General features: G+C 41.6%; 1 protein-coding gene across 4 annotated transcripts in view; it reads right to left on the reverse strand.

Moving 5' to 3' along the window:
- LOC107218884 (visual system homeobox 1-like) overlaps positions 1-24346 on the reverse strand; it is a 77753-nt gene extending 53407 nt beyond the window's left edge. For all 4 annotated transcript variants that reach the window (XM_046743974.1, XM_046743972.1, XM_046743973.1 and 1 more), the window contains exons 1-2: positions 22699-24346; positions 7837-7878 (exon numbers count right to left, since the gene is read on the reverse strand). In XM_046743974.1, the coding sequence (XP_046599930.1) occupies positions 7837-7878; positions 22699-23161 (505 nt within the window). In that variant the 5' untranslated portion in view covers positions 23162-24346. The remainder of the gene's footprint in view (positions 1-7836; positions 7879-22698) is intronic.
- Between the last annotated feature and the right edge of the window lie 2447 nt (positions 24347-26793).

Raw genomic sequence — 26793 nt, forward strand, 5'->3', positions numbered from 1 at the left:
TTTTATCGCACTGTATTAGCATTCGTGGATAATGTTCGTATACATCCACCGTTAAATACAAAGGGTGTGAACGGCCGAAAGCCAATTAACAAAAGTAAGAATAAAAAATAAAAAGTAAAAACAAAAAATAACCCAACGGAGGACCGCGGTGATGTTTGCTATTTTGAATAAATTAGATTAAATCTCCATAAGATATCCATAACGAAGCGCGATAACGTGACGGGGAGAAAAAACGTTTCATGAAACACCGGCGAACTTCCGTATCAGGCATTTAGCCATTTGTTTGTCGCGTTTTATCCGACGTCTCTTTGTTTCGATCCATCTCTTTGTGAACTATGTTCTCCGCGCGCTCTCTCGTCGTCTGTTCTCCGCATCTACAGATTCCTGAAGCATTTCCGCACTAACCAACCGTAGCATGCGAAAAATTGCGTGTTTAGACCTCCTGACGTTTCACCGCGGTGCATTATCCGAGTGCCTGAAAGTTATCGAGCTGAAAATCGGTGCAAGCAACCTTTCGCAGCAGAAGAAGGAGAGTGACAGTTTGCAACCATGGAAGCAGTACTCGGAGCACGGTGTACTTTGAGTAATACAGTATCAGCGGCGGCTGTATAACAGTGATTAAAAACGTGGAAGGAGCGGAGAATGATTCCCTCCCCCCCTCCGTATTTTCCGCTTCTTCTTTTTTCATCACCTTTTTGCTTTATTTAACGTTTCGAGATGCCCTCTTCCGCTGAATAGAAGGCGCGGAAAGTCCCTTTGAAAAGGTGTGAATCTCCGCAGCAGCCCTCAAAAGGTGACAATGCCCACAATGCGCCACAATGCGACCGAACCTACAGTATAGGATAAACGTCGCGAATCCATCCATGCCGACGACGAAGCGACCCAAGTGCCGACCCTTTCCTCTCCTCTCCTCTCCTCTCCACGGATTCACGTCACTCATTTACACAGTGCCGCGTACCTCCGCACGGAGGCGGATCGACGTGCATGTTGCGACAAAATATCATTTTAAACATCCTCGACTACAAAGCGGGGAAATTTCATTGCCGTTTCAACAACGCGGCCACGCCCACGATGTCAAAATATTTCCAAAAGGGTTATACCCACCCCTGCAGACACTGAAAGGGTACAAAATTTCACCATAATAGATATCGAATGCGCCTACATGTACGCGTACCTCGATGCACATATGTACATGGAATACATATGTGCTATATGTACACGCTTTGCATTGTTCGATTGTACTCGACCCGATATTATGGCGTACGAGCTTTTGAGGGCCATTGTTGTGACCAGCTGAGTCAAAATGGCCGACACTGTGACGTCACCGACAGCATGGGACTACATGGTATGTACAACAACCACTACTCACACATTCACGTGTCCGATGGTACGACCGAATCTGGATGATCGCATCGTCTTCTTTCGTCACTCGATAAAATATGTTAAACCGAAAGCTCGTCTTCCATACTTCGGACTGACTCCGAAGCTGTCCCGTTGAACAGGCGTTCGCTGTATCGACGAGCCGCGATGATCGGATACTACAATTCGTTCGCAAGCTAGCATTTTCTGATCTTCAATTTCAAAATTGACCACACGAGTTGTTTGTTTTGCGTTAGTTCCTGGACGACGATTTTTATCAGTATTAGCACCACCGTTTCTTCAGAGTGTCAGTAGCAACTAACGATTCATTCGATAAGAAAACAACACCTTCAATTCCTTCAATTTCTATATCGACGAGTAAACAATTTCGAGTAATTCATGCCAACATAATCTTCCCTTTCGTCCGTTATATACACAATTTCGACACAGAAGACAAACGTGTTTCCGTTGTTCGTAAGTTCGCCGCAGTCTTGCGCTGTAACATCAGCAGCAGCAGTTCAACGGGTCATTGTTTCACCAGTATGCACTGTTCAACGTCGCGTGTGCAGCTTCGTCTCTGTCCGCCTAATTGAGATGTCAGTCACGATTCCTAGATTAGGGAGTGAAAATTGCGTTTAAGCTACCACCTTGTCACAACTTCACGCGTTTCAATCCGTTATACAATATAACGTTAGACCGTCAACGCGCGAATGTTTTCCACGGCTGGTACTAAATCGTTAATGTCCCAACACAGCGGTGGGTGAGATATTATAATGTGTCGTACGTGAAAGTTACACGCTTTTATCCGTTACGGGCATCAAGTATCCGGACATAAGTTGGTCCTGATGAAATTGGATTAAAGTTAAAAAAGAAGTTAATAACACTCGTCTGAACTCGTTACATTTCATTAATGGTTTTCAGTCGGTCCGAGGCTTGGAAAGTTGTACTCTAATCCAAGCTCAGTTATAACGCATAACAGAGACAATCACGATGTGGCATCTTTATTGCAATTTCATCGGAATACCAATATTTATAGCTCCTCGAACGCCAATGTCAGGAAGTGACTGAAAACAAAATTTCCAAACGAGGATATCGGGATTGCATTGATGTTCGGGCTAGGCGATAACGTGACGATGAGAAAATAAGAAACCAGCTGATCGCTTCGAGCGTACCTTGCAAATACCGGGACACAACCGGATGGCAGAATTTTGGCTTACACTTTGTTGCATCGATTGAACGTAAAGTGAACGACGAGAGGGAAAAACTGCTTCAACAATGAAAGAGGGGTTTCTTGTCTCGGGGTTTCGTGATTTCTACCGCTAGATGGCGACTGCCGATAAGTTGAAGCCCGGAGCCGAGGACTGATTCGCGTTCTCTCGTCACGCGTGTTTCTCGCGAAATGCCAGCGTCAAGGTTTTACTTTTCGGTTTTCCGCGGTTTCGAGTCGCAGGCGCCCGACTTTAGCCACCCCTGAACCGTGACAGCGTAAGTTCCGGCTGAAGCAGACGGCACTAAAGCGATCGTCGTGTTGGTTGGTTCGTGTGGCTCTCAAACCGCTGCTCCAGGCACTCACTGTTACTAATTAAGGGTGGCTTCAGTACGCGTGTTAATTCCTCATTAATATCTTTGTCACCTCCTCCGGTAACTACCTACCCCCACTCCTCGCGCCCTGCGCCGCCGGTTCTCTTTACCGTTTCTTCACTCTCTTTTTCTTGCATATACATATATATATATACACATATATATATGTATATCGTAATGTGTCCCTTTGCCACCCCTCGCCGAGCGCTTGATACGTCGGTAGGTGCGGAAAAAAGGAGAATCGAAGTCGAAATTACGCCCGGTTTTAATCGTAAAAAACCAGGCTCGGTACAACCACACTGAGAGAAATTTTTAGTTCAAGTTACCGCTCGGTCCTCAACTATTTTCATTTTTTAACACAATCGATAAATATAGTTCTAGGTAGAAAATGAAAATTAGTTTTCTAGCTGTTACCGGAAAGTCTAGTATCCGTTACTTTTGTTTCTTATTACGAGCACTGTTGTTATATTTTCTTGCAACTGTTGCGAAAATTCAATGCTTGTGCAAGAACAAATTGACGTCAAGGCCTTGTTTAACCAAAAAAGTAGAGTAAACCGAAGAAACTGACTTTGCGTTGCAATTACCAAAAAAGGATCGACAGTAGCGCAAAATGGTTACGCGTACCTCGTTTTTCGTGATTCTAACAATATTCAAACAGTTTTTTTAACGATACCTGTTTACTGAATTTTTCCAGTTACTGTAACAACTGAAATTTTTCTCAGTGCTCACAAATTCCTAGTTGTGGTTACTGTACGGTATTTAACTATTTTTACGTTTGACCATAACCGTAAAATGTATAGTTCAGGGTTCAAAGTGAAAATTAGTTTCGTAGCTGCAGCCAAAAATCTAATGATGTATTAATCATTGTTTTTTTTTTTTTATCATACTAAGTAGAATTAGTTTCTTGCGATTCTAACATTCTTCAAACGGTTATTTAAACGATATTTATTTTACTAGAATTTCATGGTAACGATAACAAATCTACTTTTCTCAATGTGCAAATCTTTGCCCAAATTTCCAACATCCGGTTTCACTTCTTACTAGATTGGAAATATGTAAATCAGCTTCAACGACTTTTAACCATAACGGAACGTTTACTGTAATATTCACCTTAAATCTCCGATATTGGATAACTGAAATCAGCAAATCTCCAATTTGAAAGTAATAAAATTACTGATAATTGTGACAAAAATTTTAACCGATCCTACACCGCAACACGCGCATAAAACCAGACACGTTCTTATTTATGATTTTGTAATTGACGGTTGTGATGGTTGTCAAAGAATTTCCTGTTCTTCTTCACATCTACTTTATACAAGAAACAAATATTTGAGTTGAAAAAGTGACAAAGGGAAATCGAGCGCTTTTTCGTCGAACATAAAACAAAGAATGTTGAATTGAAATTTCCAGTGTGCCTCTCCGCTAAAATGTTTCCGTCCATTTGGCTTTGAGCTCTAATTACCGGTTCTTCCTCCGCAGGACGGCATTAAAAATCCGTAACGCGACGACTAACGGACTTACCACACATGTAAAATTAGATTTTTTAAAATCTACGCGGGAAGTAATTCGGCAAGTCGTAATCGCAACTCGTTCATCCGAAAATATTACATTTCATTTGATTAATTGTTTCTAAACGCTATTACGAAATATTTTCTACATTGCTTATCAAGTTTGTGAACTTGACGCGACTTCAATCATTCGATGTTTCAAATTCAATGAGTTTTTGGCGCTCGCAGAACACAAATTATCAAATAACAACCGAGTACTGTTTGTCTCTCAGGATTTCCGAATGTAAGGTGTAATTTTACCACACGATCGATACGCATAATCCAGGGGCAGTACTTTTTTTTCACGAGAGAAAATTGGATCGTTAACGAGTCGGCTGCCGGAACCTCAAAGACCGGCACAGCTCGCAAAATACGGTTTGCAATCGGCGGCTTGTTCTTACCGCGTAGGGAGGGAATATTTCACGGCGGGTTGAATCGCGGAGTCTGAAGTTGTTAAGACAACCAATTCTCTCGGAAACATCTTGTTAGGAATACTTTGGCCTACAGAGGCGGGCGGGGCTGGAAACACGCTGCATGGATGGGTAAATCGTCTCCGAGAAAACTCTCCCTCCACTTTGTCCTTGAAATTGATGCCGATGACGCGTTTTATCACACACCAATCCTCGCCTTCGTCTCCCGTTTCCACACAAAGAAGAACCCCGATATAATTACCGGTTAACGCGAACGAACCACGCGTCGTCCGTAACACCGAGAAGCGAGAAATATCCGCACTTTCCAGTCGCGGTTACCGTACAGTTTTTAAATTTTTTTGTGTTTTTCCATTCAAAATGTGAACGATTTTTATCGCGGTAGGAATAAAAAAAAATCTGGTATTTACTGTTGCGATTCTTTTTTATTCTGTCCAATTGTATGAATTTACTTTCATGTGACTGTAATATCGTTATTTAATGTTCACGCGACAGTAAATTGACGCTAAGGACCGAATTATTAAATAAATGCAAACGTGTAGTAACTGATATAACAAGTTTGCTACAAAGCTTCTGAGACAGGTGATTTTTTTTTTTTTGAGCTGGTCAGTTGATAAGTAAAAATTCTATACATGTGAATCCGAATCGTTATGATTTATAGATGATTCTAAACTCACGATCGAGCAATAAACGAATTGTGACGATTGGTAGGAATAAATTGAACTACATTGTATCAGAATTAGACAATGAATGTAGGTTTTTCTATTGAAATAAGAAAAAATCATCGATACAACGAATGTAGTCATTGTGAACATTTGTGACAATTCTCAAAGTGCGCACAAGCCTCTGAATTTATGCCGTCCAAATGATTCCCACATTAGATCGACCATGGCGTAAGAACGTGTCGCAACTGAAACAGCCTCAATTTTCTTCCAGCATCGATTTCTCCGCTGATCAATTCGACGGCGTGAAGTCGTTGAGTTAAAACGCGTGAGACAGAAAAGGGATGATGGACAATTCACCGCTGCCGCTCCCTACTTTTTTTCTCTCTCGCCTTGAGTGTATAAACGGTTTAAAATTGAACCAGTGGCTGGTGAAACGAGCTTCCGTGGATCCCCTTCGTACCCTGCCCAGACCTTCGTCTAGGCGTCGAGTCTATTCATCAGCTGCGCGGGGATAATTAGGAGCACGCTTAACCTGATTTGAAATATTCAGAGCACTGGGAAGAATTTCATTTCCTATAATTACTAGAACGACCTCGTGAAATCTGTATCGTCGCGACAATGGTTCAAATATTATTGACGCGACGAGAAAACGCGCCGTCGTACAACCGACTATCGTTGTGAATCCTACATTTTCTGGTTATCGAAACGTTTTGTGCTGTCGTTGGGAACGAGGCGCACCTTGGCAATTTTCGACCTGGTATATTGTCGGGATTTGAATGGCGTCAAGGTGGCTCGAACCGATCATCGTTTAATAGGCAGTTTCCGAGGGTTTCTCAACGAAAAATAGTCTCCGGTTTCCCTAAGAATCTCCAGTTACCGATATTAGCGTTTCAATGAACTGGGCGTAAGTACGCCTCGGAAATGTTTTGACAAGAAATTTAATATTCTTCTTCTGCTCCTGGCAGAGGTCATCGGAAATCCTCGGCTCGCCCAGGTAAGTTCAGCAAATTCAATTCCCGCGTTTATTGTCTGCCATATTTTTCTCCCAGGGATACTAGTTTCAGGAATATCCAGACTGGCCATCACACACGACAGGCTGTCGAATCTTCGGCACGCCAAAAAATAACACTATTAACAAATGGGAATTGACGTTTTTCGACGGCATTTAGACTAGCTTCGTATTTTCACGTGAAATTCACGGACAAAAGCAACTAAAATCTCTCCAACGATTAATACGTATAATTGCAACACGAGCTGGCTGCAACGGCTCGGTCAAAAAAATCTGTATTGATCCGCATCCGTGTGCCAATCTGCAACCCTCTAACGTGCATCGCCAGACACGCTGCACCGACAGTCACTCGTGTACCAAAAAGCGACGATTATAATAGTAATAATTCCGAACCTGTCAGCCGATATTTGAAACAACGTTACTTGCGGGGCGGCGGGAAAAGAAGTTAATGGTTTGGAAACGCCGAAGTCATTGCCTCCCTACTTCGCGTATGAATATCAAATGAGCACGCGGGACCATCTATGACGTCATTATCGCCTATCCACCCTCGCGCTCCGTCTGCTGCGTAAATAGAATTCCTACATATGCGTATAACTTTCGCGTTGAGAAATCAGAAAATCATCCGGAGAGTAAACCGTGATTTTTCTCATCACTCCACGATCGTGCGCTTATTTCTCACGTGGTGTAGGATTTGAGATGGGGAAGTCAATTAGCTTGGCTGAAGGTGCCGGGTCTTTTCAATTACTTTTTTTTTTATTACCTCTTTCTCTTTCGTTTACCCGGTGTTCTCTGTTCCGACCAGACGGCGAGAGCCAGGAATGAGAAAACGCCCAACTTGGGATTTTTTGACAATGCATTTTTACAGACCGTAGTGCTAATTAATCTGATAAAACATTGTTGAAAATCACAAATCGCAAACGCGGATTAAAGCAAGGTGATGAATAATTCGTATTTATGGTTGAAACGGGTGGCGTGAATTTACGTCAAATGAACAATTCGGAACCTCGCTCAGCACGTTTAGTGCAAAGTCTAGACCATTTTATACGTGCCTGGTATACCAAAGGGATTTTGGTAGTTCAAACATTGACCCTGAATTATTTTGGAGAACGACCGTCGTCACGCGAGTCAATTTTGAAATTGGATTAAATAGCAAAAGGGGTGAGATAATTCATATCTCTCGCGTATAATTGAAAGGAAAAGGAAAGGAAAATTAGTATCTACTTAGCAGAGTGGTAAAATTAGCTCACCTGAACTCGTGTTGGAAAAGGTGTTCTTCAGTTGGGAGAATCCTGAAAAATGAAAACAGAGTCGTAAACCGTGTAACAGCGGTCACACTGTAAATCAAATAACTCAACACTGGCAAACCAGCACGCCTGGGCGTGAAATCTAATCACACATTATGTAAGTTTAAAGAAAAAAAGAAATGAAGATTTCTGTGAGCAGAGGACGCGAGAACGACAACGTCACAAGTTTTGTTTCACGTTCGTCTCGATAAATGACGCATAGACAAATGCCTACATGCAGTATATCTCATTTTCCCTCCATGGACCCCATGAAAAACTTTTTCCCTTCGTTGAGGAAAAATTGAATATAACTATACTTGTCACTGGCACATCCTACGCTCATCGCAATATTAAATTCGTTCGTTTAATCGACTACAAGTTGGAAAAAATGAAAACGATCACTCGCGAGAAAGAAGATTTCATACTTTGTATCGATCTACGAAACTCAGTTTTATTTCTTACCCAGAATTATAAATTTTTCGGTAACGATAAAAAATAATACTGTATCGAACAGTCGAGGAGTTTTGTAGTACAAACCAGAAAAAAAAAAATAAATAAATAAACGGGGATTTCTCTCGGTGCTTGCACTCAACGATTTTCCTTTTCCCCGGATTAATTTATAGAAAACAATGTGGAAGCCATGGTCTCGTGGAAGCAAAGAACGCGCTCGCTCACTCGCCGCGTTTCCGTGCAGCCCCATTTTAAGATACGGGCTCGTTAAAGTCGTTTGGGGTGGCTTCCCTCCCTCTTCCTCGCTCCACCGCTTTTTCTCCCTCTCACTCCCTCAACCCCGCGGCTCTATCGCTCTATCTTTCCACCGGTTTTCCCCCTCGCAGCCAAACTTTCTCAGAAGGCAAGGAATCTTTTTCAACCCCTGTTTTTCTCTGGCTTTTCCCTCCCCGCGGGTCTTGGAACGCTACGACTTTATTAGAAAATGGCCGAGCTAAAACGTCTTAATACTCAGGCACTGGTTTCACCATTCAATTTAAAGAAAGACTGGATAAAAGGGCTCCCTGAAACTTGTGCTATATACGGGGACGAGGCAGTTCGTATTATTCGCTGGAGAAATACTACAAGAGCACAATATACTTTCTACCGATAGGGTAGGATATCCTTTTAGCTTGGAAAAATAATCACCGATAACACGCGGATCAATATCTGTATAAATATCTTTGGAAGTCAAATCGAAACGCGGTCGTAAAAGGTTTTCGCAAATTGGGATTGGCGTTGCGTAGAAACAAAAGTTGCAGATTTCGAATGAATAACGCTGAAATTTATTTAGCCTAGTTTTCAAGCTTTTTTTTCATATTTCGGAGCGTAGAGCGCTTTCCGAAACCGCTTTAAAAAAATTCTGAATCTCTCATCTTGAACCAAATTGGACATTGTCGAAGAACATTTTCACTTAGCCATTGCGTGAAATTTATACGCAATAAAGCATGTATCAAGTTGGTCATTTTTCTCGGTACATTCGGGTGAAAATTTTCTCCGAGAATGACAAAGAACGAAGAGAAAGTATACAGATGATTCCTGAATACGATCGGCAAGGAAGTGCGAAACCGAATGGCGCAGGAAAATACCGGATCTGATTTCCGGTGAGTGTGGGGATTTTCATCGGCGAGCATAACACGTCTTACCTAAACTTGGATTGTTCACTTGGGAATACCGGTAATTTTTTGCCTCCGTTATAGGGATAGAAAGAAACGAAGAAAGAAATATCTCCCCGGTACCTACGAGGCTGAGAAATATAAACCGCAATTATAACCGCGTGCGACGGCGTTGTGAGAAGAGGGGATTTCAGATTTTTTGGAAAAACGCAGACAATAAAGGCGTGCCCACTGCACGTTTCACCATTGAGTGAAATACCACTTCCTAGTTCTCCGGTTACTCTAGTGCCGGGGAGTATTTTGACAAGATCTTATTGTCGAGGGGGGCTAAGCCCTATTGAACCTATTATGACCCTATTAGTATTATACCGGGATTTGCGGTTATTCCTTGAAAGGTCCTTTCTGGAGGAAAGGAGGCGTGCTGCCCGGCCACGGGCCCTCTTACCTTTTCACGCGACGTGCGCCCCTAACCTACCCACCTACCTACATACATATAATATACATTATACACAGGTGTCTACCTTACCCACGTGTCGGGCGCTCCTTAAGCAGCATTCTAACCATGGAGACTGGAGTAAAGGAGTGGACACAGCGTGCTTCAGAAATGTACACGAAATCCCGGCCTAAAACGGCGGCGCTGTGATCGAAAAGATCGTAGTCATATATATATATATACATATTTTGATCAGACACACTGTCACTACTTATTTCCTAACCTCAATGTGGCAAAATTCGTGCAGTGTTTACGTTTACATGTGTAAAGCTTTTCGTTATTAATGTGCAGTGTTAATTGATTTATTACGTTTATTAAAATCGGTGTATCAAATTTCGTTGAATAAAAATAACCTGAAACATTGGTGAATGAAATTACCTCGCTCAGAGAAGAAAACGTCGAATCGTACGATGAAAACTCGAAATTGGATTGTTGATAGAGATTGTGACACAAATCACAACTGTTCTTACACGAAAATCACGGCACAAAATCTTTACACAAGCACTGTTAAAACAAAAATAATCTCCTTAACCTCCAATATACTATCATTTAGGTGCGTCACTTTTCATTCTACCGCGCAAGCGCGGATCGGTCACTAATTTTATTACTATATTTACGATCTTTTCGACCCATGCGATGCTAGTGGCAGAGCGGAGAACTAATTGAAGGACGGGTTTTTGAGGACGCCGTTACTACTTATTCTTCTATGCTGTGTCCACTCCTTTACTCTAGTCTCCATGATTCTAACATCGACTGGATTTAGTCGAGGAAGCTGATCGACTCCGCGTTTATTACGCGAGAAGTGTTTTTAAACGATTCTATCATTTCCTCGCGATCGCAACGTCGGAAATTATTTTTGAAATTATCTAATACCGACGTTTCTTTCAACACATGCAAATCTCTGCATGTCAAAGAATCTCGTGAAAAGCTTATTCTGCCGTAAACGTGGATACAAAATTCTGCTAAACGGTATTGGGAAACTTTTTTCTGCTGTTACAAAAAAAAAAAGAAGTGCTTTCTCCCGTTCGCACGAGCGAACGACCGTCATCGATACCGATAATCAAGAATCGCGTGATACGCACGCTGGAAATTTGTCGATCAAAACTAAATTCGAGGCGGCGTTGAACGGTCATAAATTGTCTGCTACTTATAGACGGAAGCAATTAACGGGGAGTAGCAATTGAGCGCGTGAGTAATCGAGATTCGCAAATGCTGCTGCTGCAGATGCGTGTGCACGCGTGTGCGGAAAGCGGTGACGGGGCGGCTTTGGGTGGATGTTCGAGGTGTGAATTGCATGCACGTATGGAACGCCAAGGACTCTCAGCTAGGGACAATTGAGGTGTTGGACTGGAAATTGTTCTGCTGATTTCGCCGACTTACTCTCAGCTCTTCGTTCACGTTCAGCCTCGCAGACACGTATAGCCTCCTTTGTTCATCCAAACCGAAAATACATACCCTCTTCACGATTATTCATCCAACGGAGATAGGAATGAGCGCGTGAATTACGGGCTCGGCTGTAACTCCTCCTCCTACTTGTTTATTTATTTTTTTCAATTTTTTTTTTTTTTTTTTGTCGTTGCTTCGATTTATTCTTTGCACTTTTTATTCGTCGGTTATTAACGAGCAACGAATTGATTCATTCCACTTTGATACTTGTGAGTAATACACAGCCGGAATAACAAGGCGGAAGAGAAAATTTTTCTGTTAATCACGAAGGGTCAGGTGAATTATTGTAGTTTTCTGTTTTTATAACCATTATGTTTCCTTGAAAAAATTTACTTCGATGTATTCGAAATAGATGGTTCAAAATTTGATCACATCCGTCTGCACTCGGTTAATTTTGGTGGCAGGTTCGTATGCAACTGAACACTCGGCTGCATCAAGCACTCAATTTTTGTGGATCTCGTTTGACGGAAGAAAGATACTTTCTTCGAGTTTACAAGACATTTATATTTAACGTAAAGTTCAATCTAACTGCTAATCTTTCCCGTTATAACTGTAGTGTTTATAGTGAATTGTACTAGATTTTTGATAAATTAGAATTGTATAGATTTTACAGACTGTAACTCGGAAGCAAAGTGACTAATCGAGCATTCTAGGTGAGGCTGAAGTTAGTAACTTCAACAAGAGAAACAAGAGTTTCTTTATCTTTTCAACGGTTTACCGAATCTCAGATCCTCGGGTTGTGTAACAACGATTTTTGAAGTTATACTTCTTTAGGCGCGTTATGAAAAACTGATGAGAGTGAAATTTCAGGATGCGCGCGCATCACTATAACACAAAATTGTAACACAAAATTAACAGGATGAAGTTGCCCACTCAACCAAATTCAATTTCAAGATGCGCGCGCATCATTGTAACACAAAATTAACAGGATGACGTTGCGCACTCAACCGAATTCATTAAGTCTCGAAAAAAAGCTAATGTTGGTACGCTTGTCGCCTCTGATCACTGTTTTCATATTTATTTATAATATTTATCCACATGGTTTTAGTTTTTACAGTCACAACACGTGTTTTATTTTCATACAAGTGCGAATTATATATGTGGCAATAAAATATATTCAGCAGTGATTTAAATTGAATATTTGGATTAATATTATTTACTATTTGTGAATATTAGTGAAAAAATTGTGCTAAAATACTTTTTCAAGTGCTCCAATATAATTGAGGTTAGTTATCCGTATGTATTATTTATTGATATAAATTAAAATATCATTATTTAATATAATCAATACTAAATATTATTAAATTATCAATGTTGAATATTTATTATTGGTTTTTTAATATTTACAAAATAAAGAAATAAATTTAATAGAACATTTAATAAAAAGTTCGTGACAAAAATTTAATAGATTATTTAAATATAATGTAAGACATCCGTTATTTGTTTTATTGTTTTTTAATGATGCCAAAGAAGTATAACTTGTCACGCGCGTACATAAGTACACGCACCCATTTTGTACTGAAAATTGACAACCTTACGATGCTCAACTTCATCGTTCCACGGAGACTTTTCACATCCACACGCGATTGAGGAATAAAGTCTGAGAACATACAGCTATTCATCCGTTACGTAATTCATCCCCGAATGGTGCGACGCGGATTAGTTGCTAACAATTTTCCCCGCTTTATCCGAGAGTCGAACATTTTGACTGCACTGGCTTTCGGAAGTGCGGCTCGGGAAGAAGGGCATCGAAGTCTGAGCTAATCGCGAGGCGCACTCGGGCATCCGGGTAATAACCCCGGTACCACCCCTGCAACTCTCCGTCCCATTAAATTGCATTCGTGTCAAACACCCGTTTACTCGCTTGCGTACAAGCGCTCAGTCTCTACGCACCCTAGCGCATCAAGTAGCGACGTGATGCTGACTCGGGTGCGCAAAGGAAGCCTCATCGCTCTGCCGGTGCAGAAGGGAACGAGCCAACGCGTACAAGTATCGCGAAATGCGGTTTGACTCGTTTGTTGCGGCGAAGTGCGTTATTTTTTTTTTTCAACATTCGATTCCTTAATTCAGACGCAAGGTAATCAAGGTTTTGGTTGGTTTGAAAAAATGCAAAATGGCTATAAAAAAACAAAAAGAAAAGACATTCTTGTCGTCAAAATGTTTTTTTAGATTCGACTGTCAGGATTTGTCCTCTGGGTCGGATGCAGATTTATTCATTCATTAGGGTCAAATGAAGATGAGTAAACAAGATGCTATTATTGTGAATTAAATAAGGGTCGCAAGATAAACTGTAAAGTGATGAGAGTCTTTTTTTTTATATTGAGATATGTTGTTGAATTTGAAACAGCTTACATTTGATTGCGAGTGATACTTTGCACTGTGAAATTTTTTCTAGAATTCAGTTCCCGCAAAATGTTTTTGTTTTTGAAATTCGTTGTAGCTTTGAAGAAAGTCAAGTCGGTCTGTGATATGAGGAATTAACTTTTCAGTATTATTTGTTTAATTAACTTGTAGTAATTTTATAATACTTTAATTTATTGCAGAAGCTTTCAACTGATTTCAGACTATCTTACGTCACTTTTCATCTTTTATCTTTTACTGGATAATTTCGATCACTATTCGGAATCCAAAAAAGTCACAAGATTCCAAAATATAGGACGATATCAGGTTTGGATGATTTTTCGGAATTTCGGATGATTTCAAATAATTTCACACGATTTCCGACTTCTATTGGTTACGAATATTTAATATTCGACTCTAACCATTCAAAACATGGACAGATGAATAATGAATTGATAAGTATTTGTGGACCAATCGCTCAATCAAAATGCAAATTTCGTCTGACCTGCGACGAAATTCTCTCACAGTTAATTTTTAATAAAAAGATACGTTGCAGGATTTCAAAAATGTTGCCAGGTATAGATCACTATTCCAGTTCGACTGTATAAATAAATGATTAAACAATTGAAATATCTTCAAAGTTGAATATCGTTCTAAGAATCATCTAGTCGCTTGTATTACTTGTAACAAAACTGCAATGTCCTTCTACTTCTATCCCTTTTCCACGGTGCACCCTCTAAATCGTCAAAACTTTCATCGACCACAGACTCGGTTGCTTTGAACCGAACAAGATCAAAATATCTGCAGAATTTAGACACGAGCTAACCTAATTTTGGGACAGATACCGGATGGCCACTAAGCTAAAAATAATCGACGCATCGATCAATATCAGTCCAAAAAATAATCGAACACGACTCGATTGAATCTGTAAAAATGAATATAATCGCTCGATTAATCGAATTTGAAAAATAATCGATCGTCTTTGGTAATTCTTAGCAGGTACAGTGAAATCTTCTCCGAAAAATGAGCAAATTGACGGTATGAAATTGGGGCAAGATTCTTCCCTACATCGAATCGATTCCATCCAAAGCTTTACTAATAATAGGCGCTGCTTAATAGAATGGGCAATAAACTTTTGGACCACACTGTACGGGGGCTACGTAATGGACATAGTTTGCCGGTAATGTCCAAGACTAATCTCCGCGTTATTTCATTAACGCGGCTCTCGAGGGTTGCGGGGGTCGGATGAGCGCCGGGACGAGGGGATGAGGATGGCCTCGGGGCGTGTATTGGGACTTTGTCAAAGGGTGAAAATTTATCACAACTATACCGAAAGAAGAAGGACAAGTATAATTATCGTCCGCGCTCAAACCTTCCGACCGATTATACGTTAAGCCGATTTTCTCGATTGGTGGACACGATATAGGTACACGTTTTCCTGCGAGTTTTGCGGTCAACGAACGAGGCGGTTCATTTACTGGCGGAATGTTTTTTTCCCCTACTATCTCTCCAACTCTCTTCCTCTTTTGATGATTAAACGATAAAGTTTTTCAGAATTTATATTGCAACGTCATGTTCGACAAATGTAACATGTATTTCTTCTCTGTTAAATAATTTATAAACGAAGATCATTATTACCGAGAGAAACGTTTAGTTACGATTACCGTACAGTTCTTGATTATTCTCACTTTTTACTGTAATCGAAAAACAGAGTTCTGGATACAACGTGATAGTAAATTCTTTGGGTTTACCGTGAGAAAATTTAAATTGCGTTTGTATCATTTTTCATTATGGTCACTGGTTACATTTGTTTCGTTACTATTGCGATAATTTAATGCTGGTGCAACGATGAAGTGATACTACAGCCTTATTTATTTGACAAAATATAATAAACTAAACATCTTTGCAGTATTGACAACTATCATCGTACTAAATAGTAGAGCTGTGCCTACAATTTTACCAACTTAACCGGCAAACGGTTAACCTGTTCAATTATCCAATGACTTGACCGGTTATTTAAAAAATAATTGAGAGTCCACTATTTTATGAATTTTATGTAATCCAATCAATATTCGGACCTTTAATATTCTATTAACTATATCAAATGAAGTTTTCTTCAGTGTGCAACACTTCACTTTTGACTATCTGATATTCTATCAACTCCCAGATGAAAATTCTCGCGAAGAATGAACGAATGAATATTTTACTATTTGGACAAAGGAACAATCGGGAACGATTGTTTCGTGCGAAAATTTTTACGACGACTATAGATATTCCCATGGAATTGATTTTGCGAGGGACTCGACTGTCCGTACCAAAGAGTGTACGGGTGCCCATATAAGTTTGCGGCATTGTCACGCTGGGGTAGATTGATTCGTCAGAACAGATTAAACGATTAGGTATAGGCTCAGAGGGTCAAGTGATTGACACGGCCTCGTAAATGTAATACGAGAAAATAATAATCTGAACCCGGACGAAATGAAAGAGAAACGAGGAAAACTTTACCGAGGAAGTGATGAACCGAGTCCGGATGATCTTGTTTCGTTCCGCTATTTCTTCACCTTCCGTATGCGACGAAATATTAAATCGAAGAGAGAAAAAAAGGGGGGAAAGGCAGAAAAATTAAAGCAAAGAAAAATTTCTTCTCTCAATCAGTGACTTTCGCGTTTATAATTGAAGATCGCTGCACTGTTCAGTTGACAATTCGTTAGTGGATAAGTCTGGACCAGATCGTGAAGCTTGGAGTAGAAATTTCACCTTTCATAGCCTGTATTTACGTACGTACACACACACACACACATATATATATATATATATGTATATATATTTATGTATATAAGGTGTACACGTATAGCGTGGCCCAATTATTCAAAGTTGTTAAGGCGAGTTAGGACGCTTAAAGGACTAAATTAAGACATTCCAAGCGACAAATCTCCCAAGAATCTCAATTAACTCTCGCGGATCCAGGCGTTTAATTAACTGTTTAATTTCGTTTAATTTGCATTCACAATTATATGAACTGCCCCCGGCAGCAGCGCAGCTCGAAAGGTGGAAAGGAAGAAGTTGGTCACGCAAGCATTTCTTAAATATTGTCGGAAACACGGCAAAATTTGGTACACCTAAGGATTTAGTGTGATTGTAGTTGTCGATGCAACATTTTCTGGATATTTCAATGTTAAATCCGCTGTTTCTTTTTTTTTTTTTTTACTACTTTTACAATATATTTTTTCAATCGAATAAGACCTTGACATAAATTTATTGCCGACCAACGTCAAAATTATCGCATTTTCTTGTGAGAAAATACAGTACGTGTAATCGTAATCAAAAAAGAATAACGCGACACGTAATTAGATTTTTGGGTTTCTTAGCTAAAAAACTCCGTTTCATTTTGTACTTACAGTTGGAACTTGTACATCTTCCGGTTATGGTGAAATATGAAAATAGTTAAAGACTGTACGGTGAAAATTATGACTAGAAATTTTACTCGGTGCAAGTTTCTATAAATGGCTAAACTCAACTAGGTGTCGATAATGTAAGTCAGAAGTAATTTTATTTTATATCTCGTATTTATTCACGTCAATTCTAGTTGGTTTTTTAATGTGGTCCTCAACATCACCTGTCAGCTGTTCAGCATTTGGTAGCTAGTTGAATTCGTAGTGCCAGAACAGTGACTATCACATTTTAGTTTCGTTTCGGATTACATGTAAGTCAAGCACACATTGACAATGAAAATTCTTACGCCAGCTTTTTACAGTATCGAATGATCGAAGTGACACTTAATTTTATCAATCTAAGTTGATGTTTTTCTCTTTCCGCGAAGCGTGAAATTTTCAAAACAGCTTGCAAGACGTGTCATTATTACAAGATCATAACGCACAAAATTGTCGTTGAACGAGTATTACTGTAAAAACTGTCACAATCGGGGCACTTTCATTCGATGGTTTGAATTATACCTCGTTCAAGTGTCGATCTTCGCTGTAATGCAATTTTTCATTACGAAACCAAGTAAGTTCGAAAGAAAAAATCCATCCCATTGACTCTAAATACGTGCAGCAATTATACCGTGAAAAAAAAAAAAAAAAAAAAACAACTCTCTTTCAGTGCATTATACATGTACGTGAAAGCTGTTTTGTAGGCATATTCGAAGATTTGCGAGCAAAGTAGTCGTTCGCAAATTCGCGTACGGCTTGATTATTTTTTGCCAAAAAAAAAAAAAAAAAACAAAATTATCACCGACTGAAAATGACGTTGGATTCTCGAATCGAATGACATTGCGTTAATCGTTCGTACTACCTTTCATCACGAGGCAAGTGGTTCTCCCGCACGGCACAATAAAATCCATCGAGAAACACACTCGGCCTGCACCTAATGCAGACCCGTACCGCGATCGGCCTACAATTCCTATACACATAATACAAGCACTTCCCCGTTAGCGGGAGAAGGAACAAAGCTCGGGAGCGAATTAATAATTCGCTAATTTGTTCAAGATTTTTTACTCGAGTGGCTGGTGGCTTTGTCGTGAATCCGTCAGAATGGGGAGGTGAAAAGCGGCTTTCAAGTACTAATCAGTATCGACCTGCCCCCGCGAGTCACGCGTGTGCGTGTGTCGCTGGTTTCTGCGTCGATGGGATATTCCGCCAAAGGTTAAAAGAAAGCACAACTCGTCGCGGGGGCGTCTCGCGGCTCGCCCGAGCTTTTCCGCAAGCTCGATTCGTCCCTCGATTATTTCCTCGACTCTCCCTTTTGGAACACCCTGTACCACCAGGTGGAGGGTTCGTGAACGGGTCCAGGCTCGGAGGAGAGAAGCCCAAAGGCTTACGGAGAGTTCGGAGGAGGTCGGCATTGTTTCCGAACCTTCGAGCGTTCTCCAGGCGATCGCACGCTGGCTTCGGTCTCGGGGTTCGTTTGAAGTTGGCAATCAACTAGATTGCCTATCACCGCCGTTCCAACGCCCGCTGGAACCGCTTTGCCGCCAGAAAACGGTTATGAAAAACTCCTCCCGGCACAATCCGAGCGGCCATTCTCTTCGCCCCGCGTCGCCGCGCGCCTGCTTGTTTTTTTTTCTCACTTTCCTCGCCCCCAGCTTTCGCAATTTTCATTTTTCCTCTCCCTCTCCCCTCGTCGCCGCCTTTCTACTCGTCGATTCCTCTTGTCGCATCCACCCGATTCCTTCATTATTATCATCGCGTAGATGGTCTCGAACCGGGATTCCAAACCAGGGATATGATTTTAACCGAGCGCCGGTTCGACGGTTCGGCGTTTGATTCCGAGACGGATTACCCGAGTCGCGGAGTTTATTCAATCAGGAAAACGAGATCCGAAATTTATCGGGTTTCCGTATTCATGAGCATGGCGGAAAGTTCATTACCCGTTCGGATGTAGCTTATTGATGAGCCAGCTCTGAACTCTGGTCGCGAATCGATTTCAGATGGTACGCTTTGTGTTTGAATTTAACCCTCGACTATCTTTGTCGGCTTCCTTTTATTTGTATGTGAATTCGACTTTGTCGCATGTATCTCCAGATATCGAATTTCACGTACGTCGAACGCAAAAAAGGCTCAACGGTCCCGTTATATACACAATTCTCAACAAAAATACTCCAACGCATTTTCATTTGACGCAGAAATATGAAAGCGTCATGAATAATACGAATTTACTATCACGCTTAACGCTATTTCGAGTGTTCGGTAGAATAACTTTAGGCAAAGTGACGAATGTTTCTATTGCCAAAAAGGCACCTCAGCTAGTGATTCAGGTACTTTTTCGAAAAAAAGAATTCTTTGCAACTACAATCCTGTTTGTTAAGTATTGTTATTATTCTTATTCTTATTATTATGTTATTAAAACACATTCGTAGCGTTTGTTTGAAGAAAAAGAGAATAAGCTCGTCTATGCAGAGAACATTTATCATATATTATTATTTTTTAGAGAGTGTCTTCTTCAAATTTTTCATTTTCCTGTTCATGACTTTGACCGAGATTTAAATCTGGAAGTTGAAAATTTTCATTTCAGATATGTGCAGACACGCTATAGTTTACTCTTCGAAAATTCATTTGACAATGTGTTTACGGAAACTGAATTGTATAAAACAATTTGAGTCTTTTTGCTATTTCTCTCTTTTTCTTCCCTGTACGATAAATTTCATTTACTTTATATTTTCCCCGCGTAATTACAGCGTAAAAATAAAAATAGATGAGGAGATCCGGACAGGGAGAGAATGAGAGAGAAAAAAGTGAAACGAGAAATATATGTGCGTAAATTACAGAGCTGAGATACGAGATTGGCACACTCGTCTGTAAAATCACCTGCAGAGCTGATGAATAATTTCATTCGCAATGTGAATCGATATTACTCGATACGCCTAATAAATATAATGAGACACAACACGATCACTCGTTACGTATCCGAACGCGGATCGTACCTTCGTCTTTAAGTCTGCTTAGATTTAAGAAGGAATAAAACAAAAAGTAAAAAAAAAACCGAGAAGAGGGAAAAAAAAAAGGAAGGAATATAAAATGCGTCAAATGAACGCGCGTACGCTGCAAGCAAGGCGAGGTGCTAGAGCGACGTTTCAATGGAAGGGCAGATCTTTTGTTCTCCTTGGAGGAAACCTGACACCCGAAAATCGTTCTCAAAATTCACTCCCGAGCGAGCGAGGCTCGCGGACGAGAGAAAATCTTGGCTTAATTACGCTGATGAAAAAAATATTCCACCCATATATACGCATGTACATATATATATATATAATATACGTATATACGTAGAAACGGAGCCCCGGGGCCGGGATTAAGTAACTGTCCAATTACCATTTCACACCTTATGACGAAATTACTAGAGGCAATACGAGTGGGGAGCAGCGGCTTGTGGATTCCGCAAGTGGAACGCGGTGAATTGGTTCGAAACATTTTCTCCTCATCCTCTGCCGGAACATTGTTGGTAGAGATGAATTTTTTCTACTTATTTATTAACTTGTTATTTTTCTTCGACCGTTACGGATCGCGAACGAGTTTTGTCGGAAGAGACCTTATCGGCTAGAGAATTACGGATAGGAATCAGTCGAGTTTTCGAAACGATCGGTGATCTTGTCGCATTGTTCGACCGGGTGAATAACTGGACGGGAGTAACGTTCGAACGGATATTTTCTCGCTATCGATCGTTGGGAAAACGCGAAACGAGGTGTTTCAACGGTCTGAACGAGGGGAATGGTTGAGAACAACGTTTCTGTCAACAGCCATTTTTACGTATTGTCGTAGGTTCATTGTGCCCTGGTGAGACGTTGCAGGTCTACCTCCGACACTCAACTCATTATACCACTAATTATTTACAACGCTCTGAATCATTTCGGGATTAAAGGGATAAAAAACAAAATAAAAAAAAAAGAAAAAAACAAAAAAAAAAAACAACAGAAACAACTAAAACATACGTATGCCAAATTCCCACAGGACCGGGTCGACGCAACGTTTATTAACCCCCTTGAGTCGTGCTCGGCATGACCATTTTAAAAATCAATGACGAGGCGACGGTGAAACGGTTCCTTCTCCCATCCCCAGTTTCGCGAACGTCTGATCCGGACTAAAATTGTTCTTGTGATATCGTTATTTAATAATGTCGGAGGGCCGTGTGATCAGTGGAGGTCGAGAGAGAGAGAGAGAGAGAGAAGGAGAGAGAGAGAGAGGGAGCAGCTGCTCCTTCGACGATGTTCCCATGCGACAAAAGTCCATTGAGTCTTCTCGCCACAATGGATACTTGTAGGTGCAGGGTGTAACAAAAGTGTATCGAATTTCTGTAATTCAAGCCTAAGTGGCGTCAAGTTAAGTGATAGCCAACCAGTGCGGTGGCTAAGTGCCTGCTTCACACTTCGTCGATCCTAGATAACAGATAGCCATTAATTTACCTCGGGAGTGTCTCCATTCCGATTCTCTCGCATGCACCGTTCGAAGAGAAACGGGAAGAGATAAAGAGAGAGAGAGAGAGGGGAACCTCAGTTTCCATAGGTAACAAAGTATTTCGCCTATCACGCAATTCAATCGATTGTACGTTAAGGAGACTCTGTACGCGAATGACGGTTGTGCGAAGTCGTGTAATGTGCGGAACGTTCCGATTTCGCTAGGTATGTACCTATTCAATTGCCTCGAGCTCTTTCGAAAGAGAGAATATTTGTGAGCCTGGTGAGATCGTCTCACGTCTGGTTATCTGTTGACAAACACTCGGCGTGGATTTGACTATCGTGTTGTTGACATGAACGAGGCGCGATTCGAGGCCTTGAAACCATGCCGTTGTGTACTGTTTACAATTAGTCTTTACGTGTTCGACACGCGGTAAGTCTCGGTTGACGCGTGTTTATGGTTACGGGATAAAGATGAAAAATTAATTTTCCACCTTCTGTAGAGCATTCGATTAATCCCTGTAACTTGACAAAGTGAAATACAACGAATTTCAAGTGATTTCTAGCTTATAGGATTATTTTTATCTATTTCCGGTGTAACAAGCTACTTTCGTTGCTTTCCAGTGTTATCCCTGACTTTCGGTGATTTCCCAGCAGTCCAAGCGACTTTCAGTGACTTTCAGACGGTATGGAATGACAGAAAATCGTCCAGGAGACACGAGAGCTGAGAGGGATCGTTCTAAGCAAGTAAGAATCGCTTTTTTGCCACTTTTTCACGATTTAAACGATAAATCGACAGCGTCGCAAAAATCGAAATCATTCGGCACGTGCCGCAAGACTCGCAACGATATCCGCAAAATTTACAACGCCTGGCGTGTCGTTTCCTCGACATTATCACGTGACTTTCAATGCCTCTCGGTTATCTCGCTTGATTCCTCGTCGTTCGAAAGCACGACGCGGTAATTCGGACAAATCCGACTTCCAACCGTCAAACGCGTTCCCTCCTCGATAAAATTACATATAAATCCACGGTGCGTTTCGACTCTCTGTAAACTTACCGTGAGGGGGTGTGTGTTGATTGGGACTGTGCTGATGGTGATTGGTACCAACAGCGGTCCCCGGAAGTACGTGCTGCGCGTGCGCCGCCGGATGCAGGTTCCCACTGGGCGACGACGGAAGTTGTCCGGGTTGGTGGACCTGGTGATGCGCGACGTGATGCGCCGGGTGCGGATGCGGCGGGGGAAGAAACGCGGCCGCGACAGCGGCCTGGGCGTTCAGGTAAGCCATCCTCGAGGCGGTCAGGTTCCCAAGGTTCCCCAGGTTCCCCAGGTTCCCCAGATGGCTCGTCAGGGACGGCATGTAGTCCCATAGCTTATGGTGCGGAGCCGATGGGGCGTAAGAAACGGCCGAGACTCCGGCCGGCGGCGAACCGTGCGGCGATCCCCGATCGGATCCGTTGGCGTTTCCGGTACCGTTGAGGCCCAGAAGCTCCTGGATCGCGAAGGGCGATCGCTGCGGCATCTTCAAGTCCTTTGGTTGAATCGTGGTGAATCAAATTACCATCACACGTTTTGCAGTCAACGATTTCCTCCCCCCAGGATATTCGGCTCGTTCTCGAAGCTCTTCCGCCACGGATCGCCGATCGGATTTCTCGGACTCCCCAAAGATATCGACTTCCCGATCCCGTTGTCGGCTGCTCTTCGTCGATTACTCGGTATTCCCACGGCCGTCGGACCTCTTCGGTTCTCTCTCGCTCTTCGATCGTTCGAAGCCCAAGCGGCGATTTCCTATCGCGCTGAGTGTGGATGAGTGGACTCTCCTTTATCGCCAGAGGCGATTCCGCATGTCGTTGGCGGACCGTTGGACCGTTTCGGGTCCTACGTGTCTTCGTACACATCCATACTACGGTTTCCGATGATTCCGGCCGGGACGCGGGCGGCTTGATCGCACGATACACCGGACGACGACTGCGGACGTAATTTTTGTTCCTCGATTATTGTTTTCTCTTGTCTTTTGTCAACTGAAAAAACCTCGCCGTTTACCTCCACCAGGCGCGAGGTAGCGAGGAAAATATTTTTACAATTTCAAGTGACGAGTGACAAACAACGGAGAAACTTAGCTCCCGCGGTTTTAATGCCAAGCGACGGTAGGCGACACGATCGGTGAATATTGAATAGAAGAGTTAGGATCAATCGTAGCCGAGGGTTGTTGGTTTTTTTTTTTTTTTTATATTTACTGTTTTACTCTTCGATTAGATTACGACTTTTACAATCTATGACGTATATTTTTCTGCGGGGTTTATTTTTCCTCTATTATCGTTGCGTTTTAAATATCGTTGTATTCAGGTACAATGAGTATTCGATACATTTGCTCGAGTATGTATTAGTTTCGATTATTTGACCAATCGTACCAACGATTGTCCCTTCGTTGTAAATCGACAATCGATCACCGCGCCTCCAAGTTCCGAGCTTTACGAAATAGACTTAAGTACAAAGGCAACTTTTACGTTACTTTACCCAGCTCCGTTCGCTGTCTAATAATTACGAATTCTCCTCTCTTTGCGGTCACAAACGATTTCCCATTCCTCCCGTCGTCTGTATTCAGTGTTCGACTCTCCGCAACGACAACCACGCTCTTCACCGTTCACGAACGACTTCGGATTGTTCCAATTACCAAAGAAAAATCCCTGGTCAGTTTTCCGATTTGGTTGATTAAAAGACCAAAGATGAAAAAAAAAAAAAAAACTAAAAACAACAACAACAACAACAACAAGAAACAAAATTTATTCCAATTCGTTCGTAGTCCTCAAATTGTTTCTGGCTCGTCAAAACCACACCATATTCGTAAGTTCATGTCACTAAAAAAAAAAAATTCACGACTTCCGGACTTCCTCGTTACCGTTTATTGCGTTATTCAACAACGCCGTTTCCTTGGGATTACTCGCGTCTTATTCGCCCAAGTTGTTTGTCCAACTGTCGGAATTACCGCAAAACGATATCGCTAAAATTCCGACAATGTCAAGTCGTTCGTTTTTTTATGCCGATTATCGCCGTCGGCGGAAACTGCGATAAAACAACACTTTTTGCGATTTGTTAAAAACCGTTACTCGGTGCGAATATCGCGTCAACCCGGGAAGGGTTGCGACGGAGGTTTTCTACCCTGACCGAATTGGCGTCGCGGCGGTGAGCAACTGAGCTCCAGACGGGGGTGCCGGTTGCACGAACAAACCCCGCCGCTCTTCTCTCACTCCACGCTCTTTCCGGGGATATTCGCTCCGCACATTCGGAGATACAGGCATCGCGGACCCGCCGCCCCCCCCCCCCCCCCCCCCCCCCCCCCCCGGCATTTCACGCACAACAGTGGCCGTCTCGCATCCCGGATTGGTCCGTTTTTTGAGCCTGGCATCCGGGCAGACATAGCCCTAGTTAAACCGGAAGGAGGGATTTTAGCGGGGACACGCCTTGCCAAGAACGCCTCTTCGGCTGCGTTCACACCGCGTGAAATCTCGTGCAGCCTGTTTGAAAAATCCGATAATTTTTCCTTCCCCATCATTTCTCGCACCTCTCACGTTGCGATTTTCACCCGCTTATTCGTCGTCGGATTGGGGATATTTTTTTTCTTTTTTTTTTTTTTTTTTTTTTTTTTTTTTTTTTTTATCTTTGCTTCCAAGGAAAATTACAGTCGTACGGAATCTTGTTCTTTGACGATATTTTTGGTATTCGAGGTCTCTTTTTTCTTTTCTTATCACGAGCGATATCGGGGTCTGAAAAAAATTATTCCGAAATTTTTTTCCTTTCGCATAGTTCCGAAATAAACTTACCGCTTCTCGGTCCGATCGGACGGTGTGAGTCGAGCTTTCGGCGAGAGGTTTTATCAACGCCGTGGGAGTGGCCTCGGCGACGGCCAATCAGAGGGCGGCACTTCTGGCGGTGATTGGCCGTAGCGTAAATCGATTTATAACTCGCCCGGCGGATCAACCCCCGCGAATATCACCCTTGCAGCGGGTTGACTTAAGGCTCATCTTCCGAAAATTACGCCTTCCATAGCGCCAATTCGTGCTGGTGGGGAAAGATTATCGTTTTTAGTCTCTCCACCGCGGAAAGATGCGGGAGATATCTCGCGCTGGCTGGTTTCGTTTGTCTATTTGTTTAAACAACGGCTACGACTATTGAGACTCGACGATCGTTTCGTCAAATTATGCACACGCTGGCTCCAGTATTCTGCCATAATTAGGAATGAAACAATCGTCAAGGTATGAAAGAATTGAAAAAATTAAAAATATAGAAGCAATGAGAATACGAACGAATAGAATTGCAAATTTCGTTAGTAATATTTGAAAGAAGATTTTTCTAAAATTTGTATCGTTACAATAACGGTTCGAATTACAAGTAAATATTTAGTGTACTTGATTAGAGTCGTCATCTACCGTATTTCCGGATTATTGCAGCATTTGATCAATTGGAATATCAATAATAAACCAAAGTTGCGTCGATTGGCACCGTTTGTTGATTCGAAAAATTTACCGACGTTTGATTTAGATTCTATTTTTGAGTTTTCTGATTCTGTACTACATATTTGCGACAATTACGTACCGGATTATTGAAATCACTACGACTGATGATCGTCGCTGAGGAGGCAAGAAATGCGTGTATTACATAGAACCGCGAGAAATAACTGTTCGTCGTTCCGTTTATAATTTTATACGTAAAGTAACATGTGGTAATTGGTGTAACGGAACTATATAAGACGGAAACATGCCGTCTGGAAATTTTTTTTTTTTTTTTACGAATAACCGTAATTTGAGGCTGCGGTGTTGAGAAATTAGCAGAAATTCTTTTATGCACGTATAAACCGTGAGTAAAACCAACGACCAATTAAGCTGTATACGTGTATGCATACGTATGTTCAGGTTTGAATCTGATATTCGTTTAACCGTTTCTTCCGTATTCGTTAGAGAAATTTTTAGTTCCGGTTACCGCTCAGTCCTTGACTATTTTCATTTCTTATCAAAATGGAAGAATATAGTTCTAGGTAGAAAATGAAAATTAGTTTTCTAGCCGTTACCGGAAAGTCTGGTATCCGTTGCTATTCTTCCTCATTACGATCACCGTTACTGTATTTTCTTGTAACTGTTGCGAAAATTTAATCCTTGT

This window comes from Neodiprion lecontei, chromosome 6 (assembly GCF_021901455.1).
Source record: "Neodiprion lecontei isolate iyNeoLeco1 chromosome 6, iyNeoLeco1.1, whole genome shotgun sequence".
NCBI lineage: Eukaryota > Metazoa > Arthropoda > Insecta > Hymenoptera > Diprionidae > Neodiprion > Neodiprion lecontei.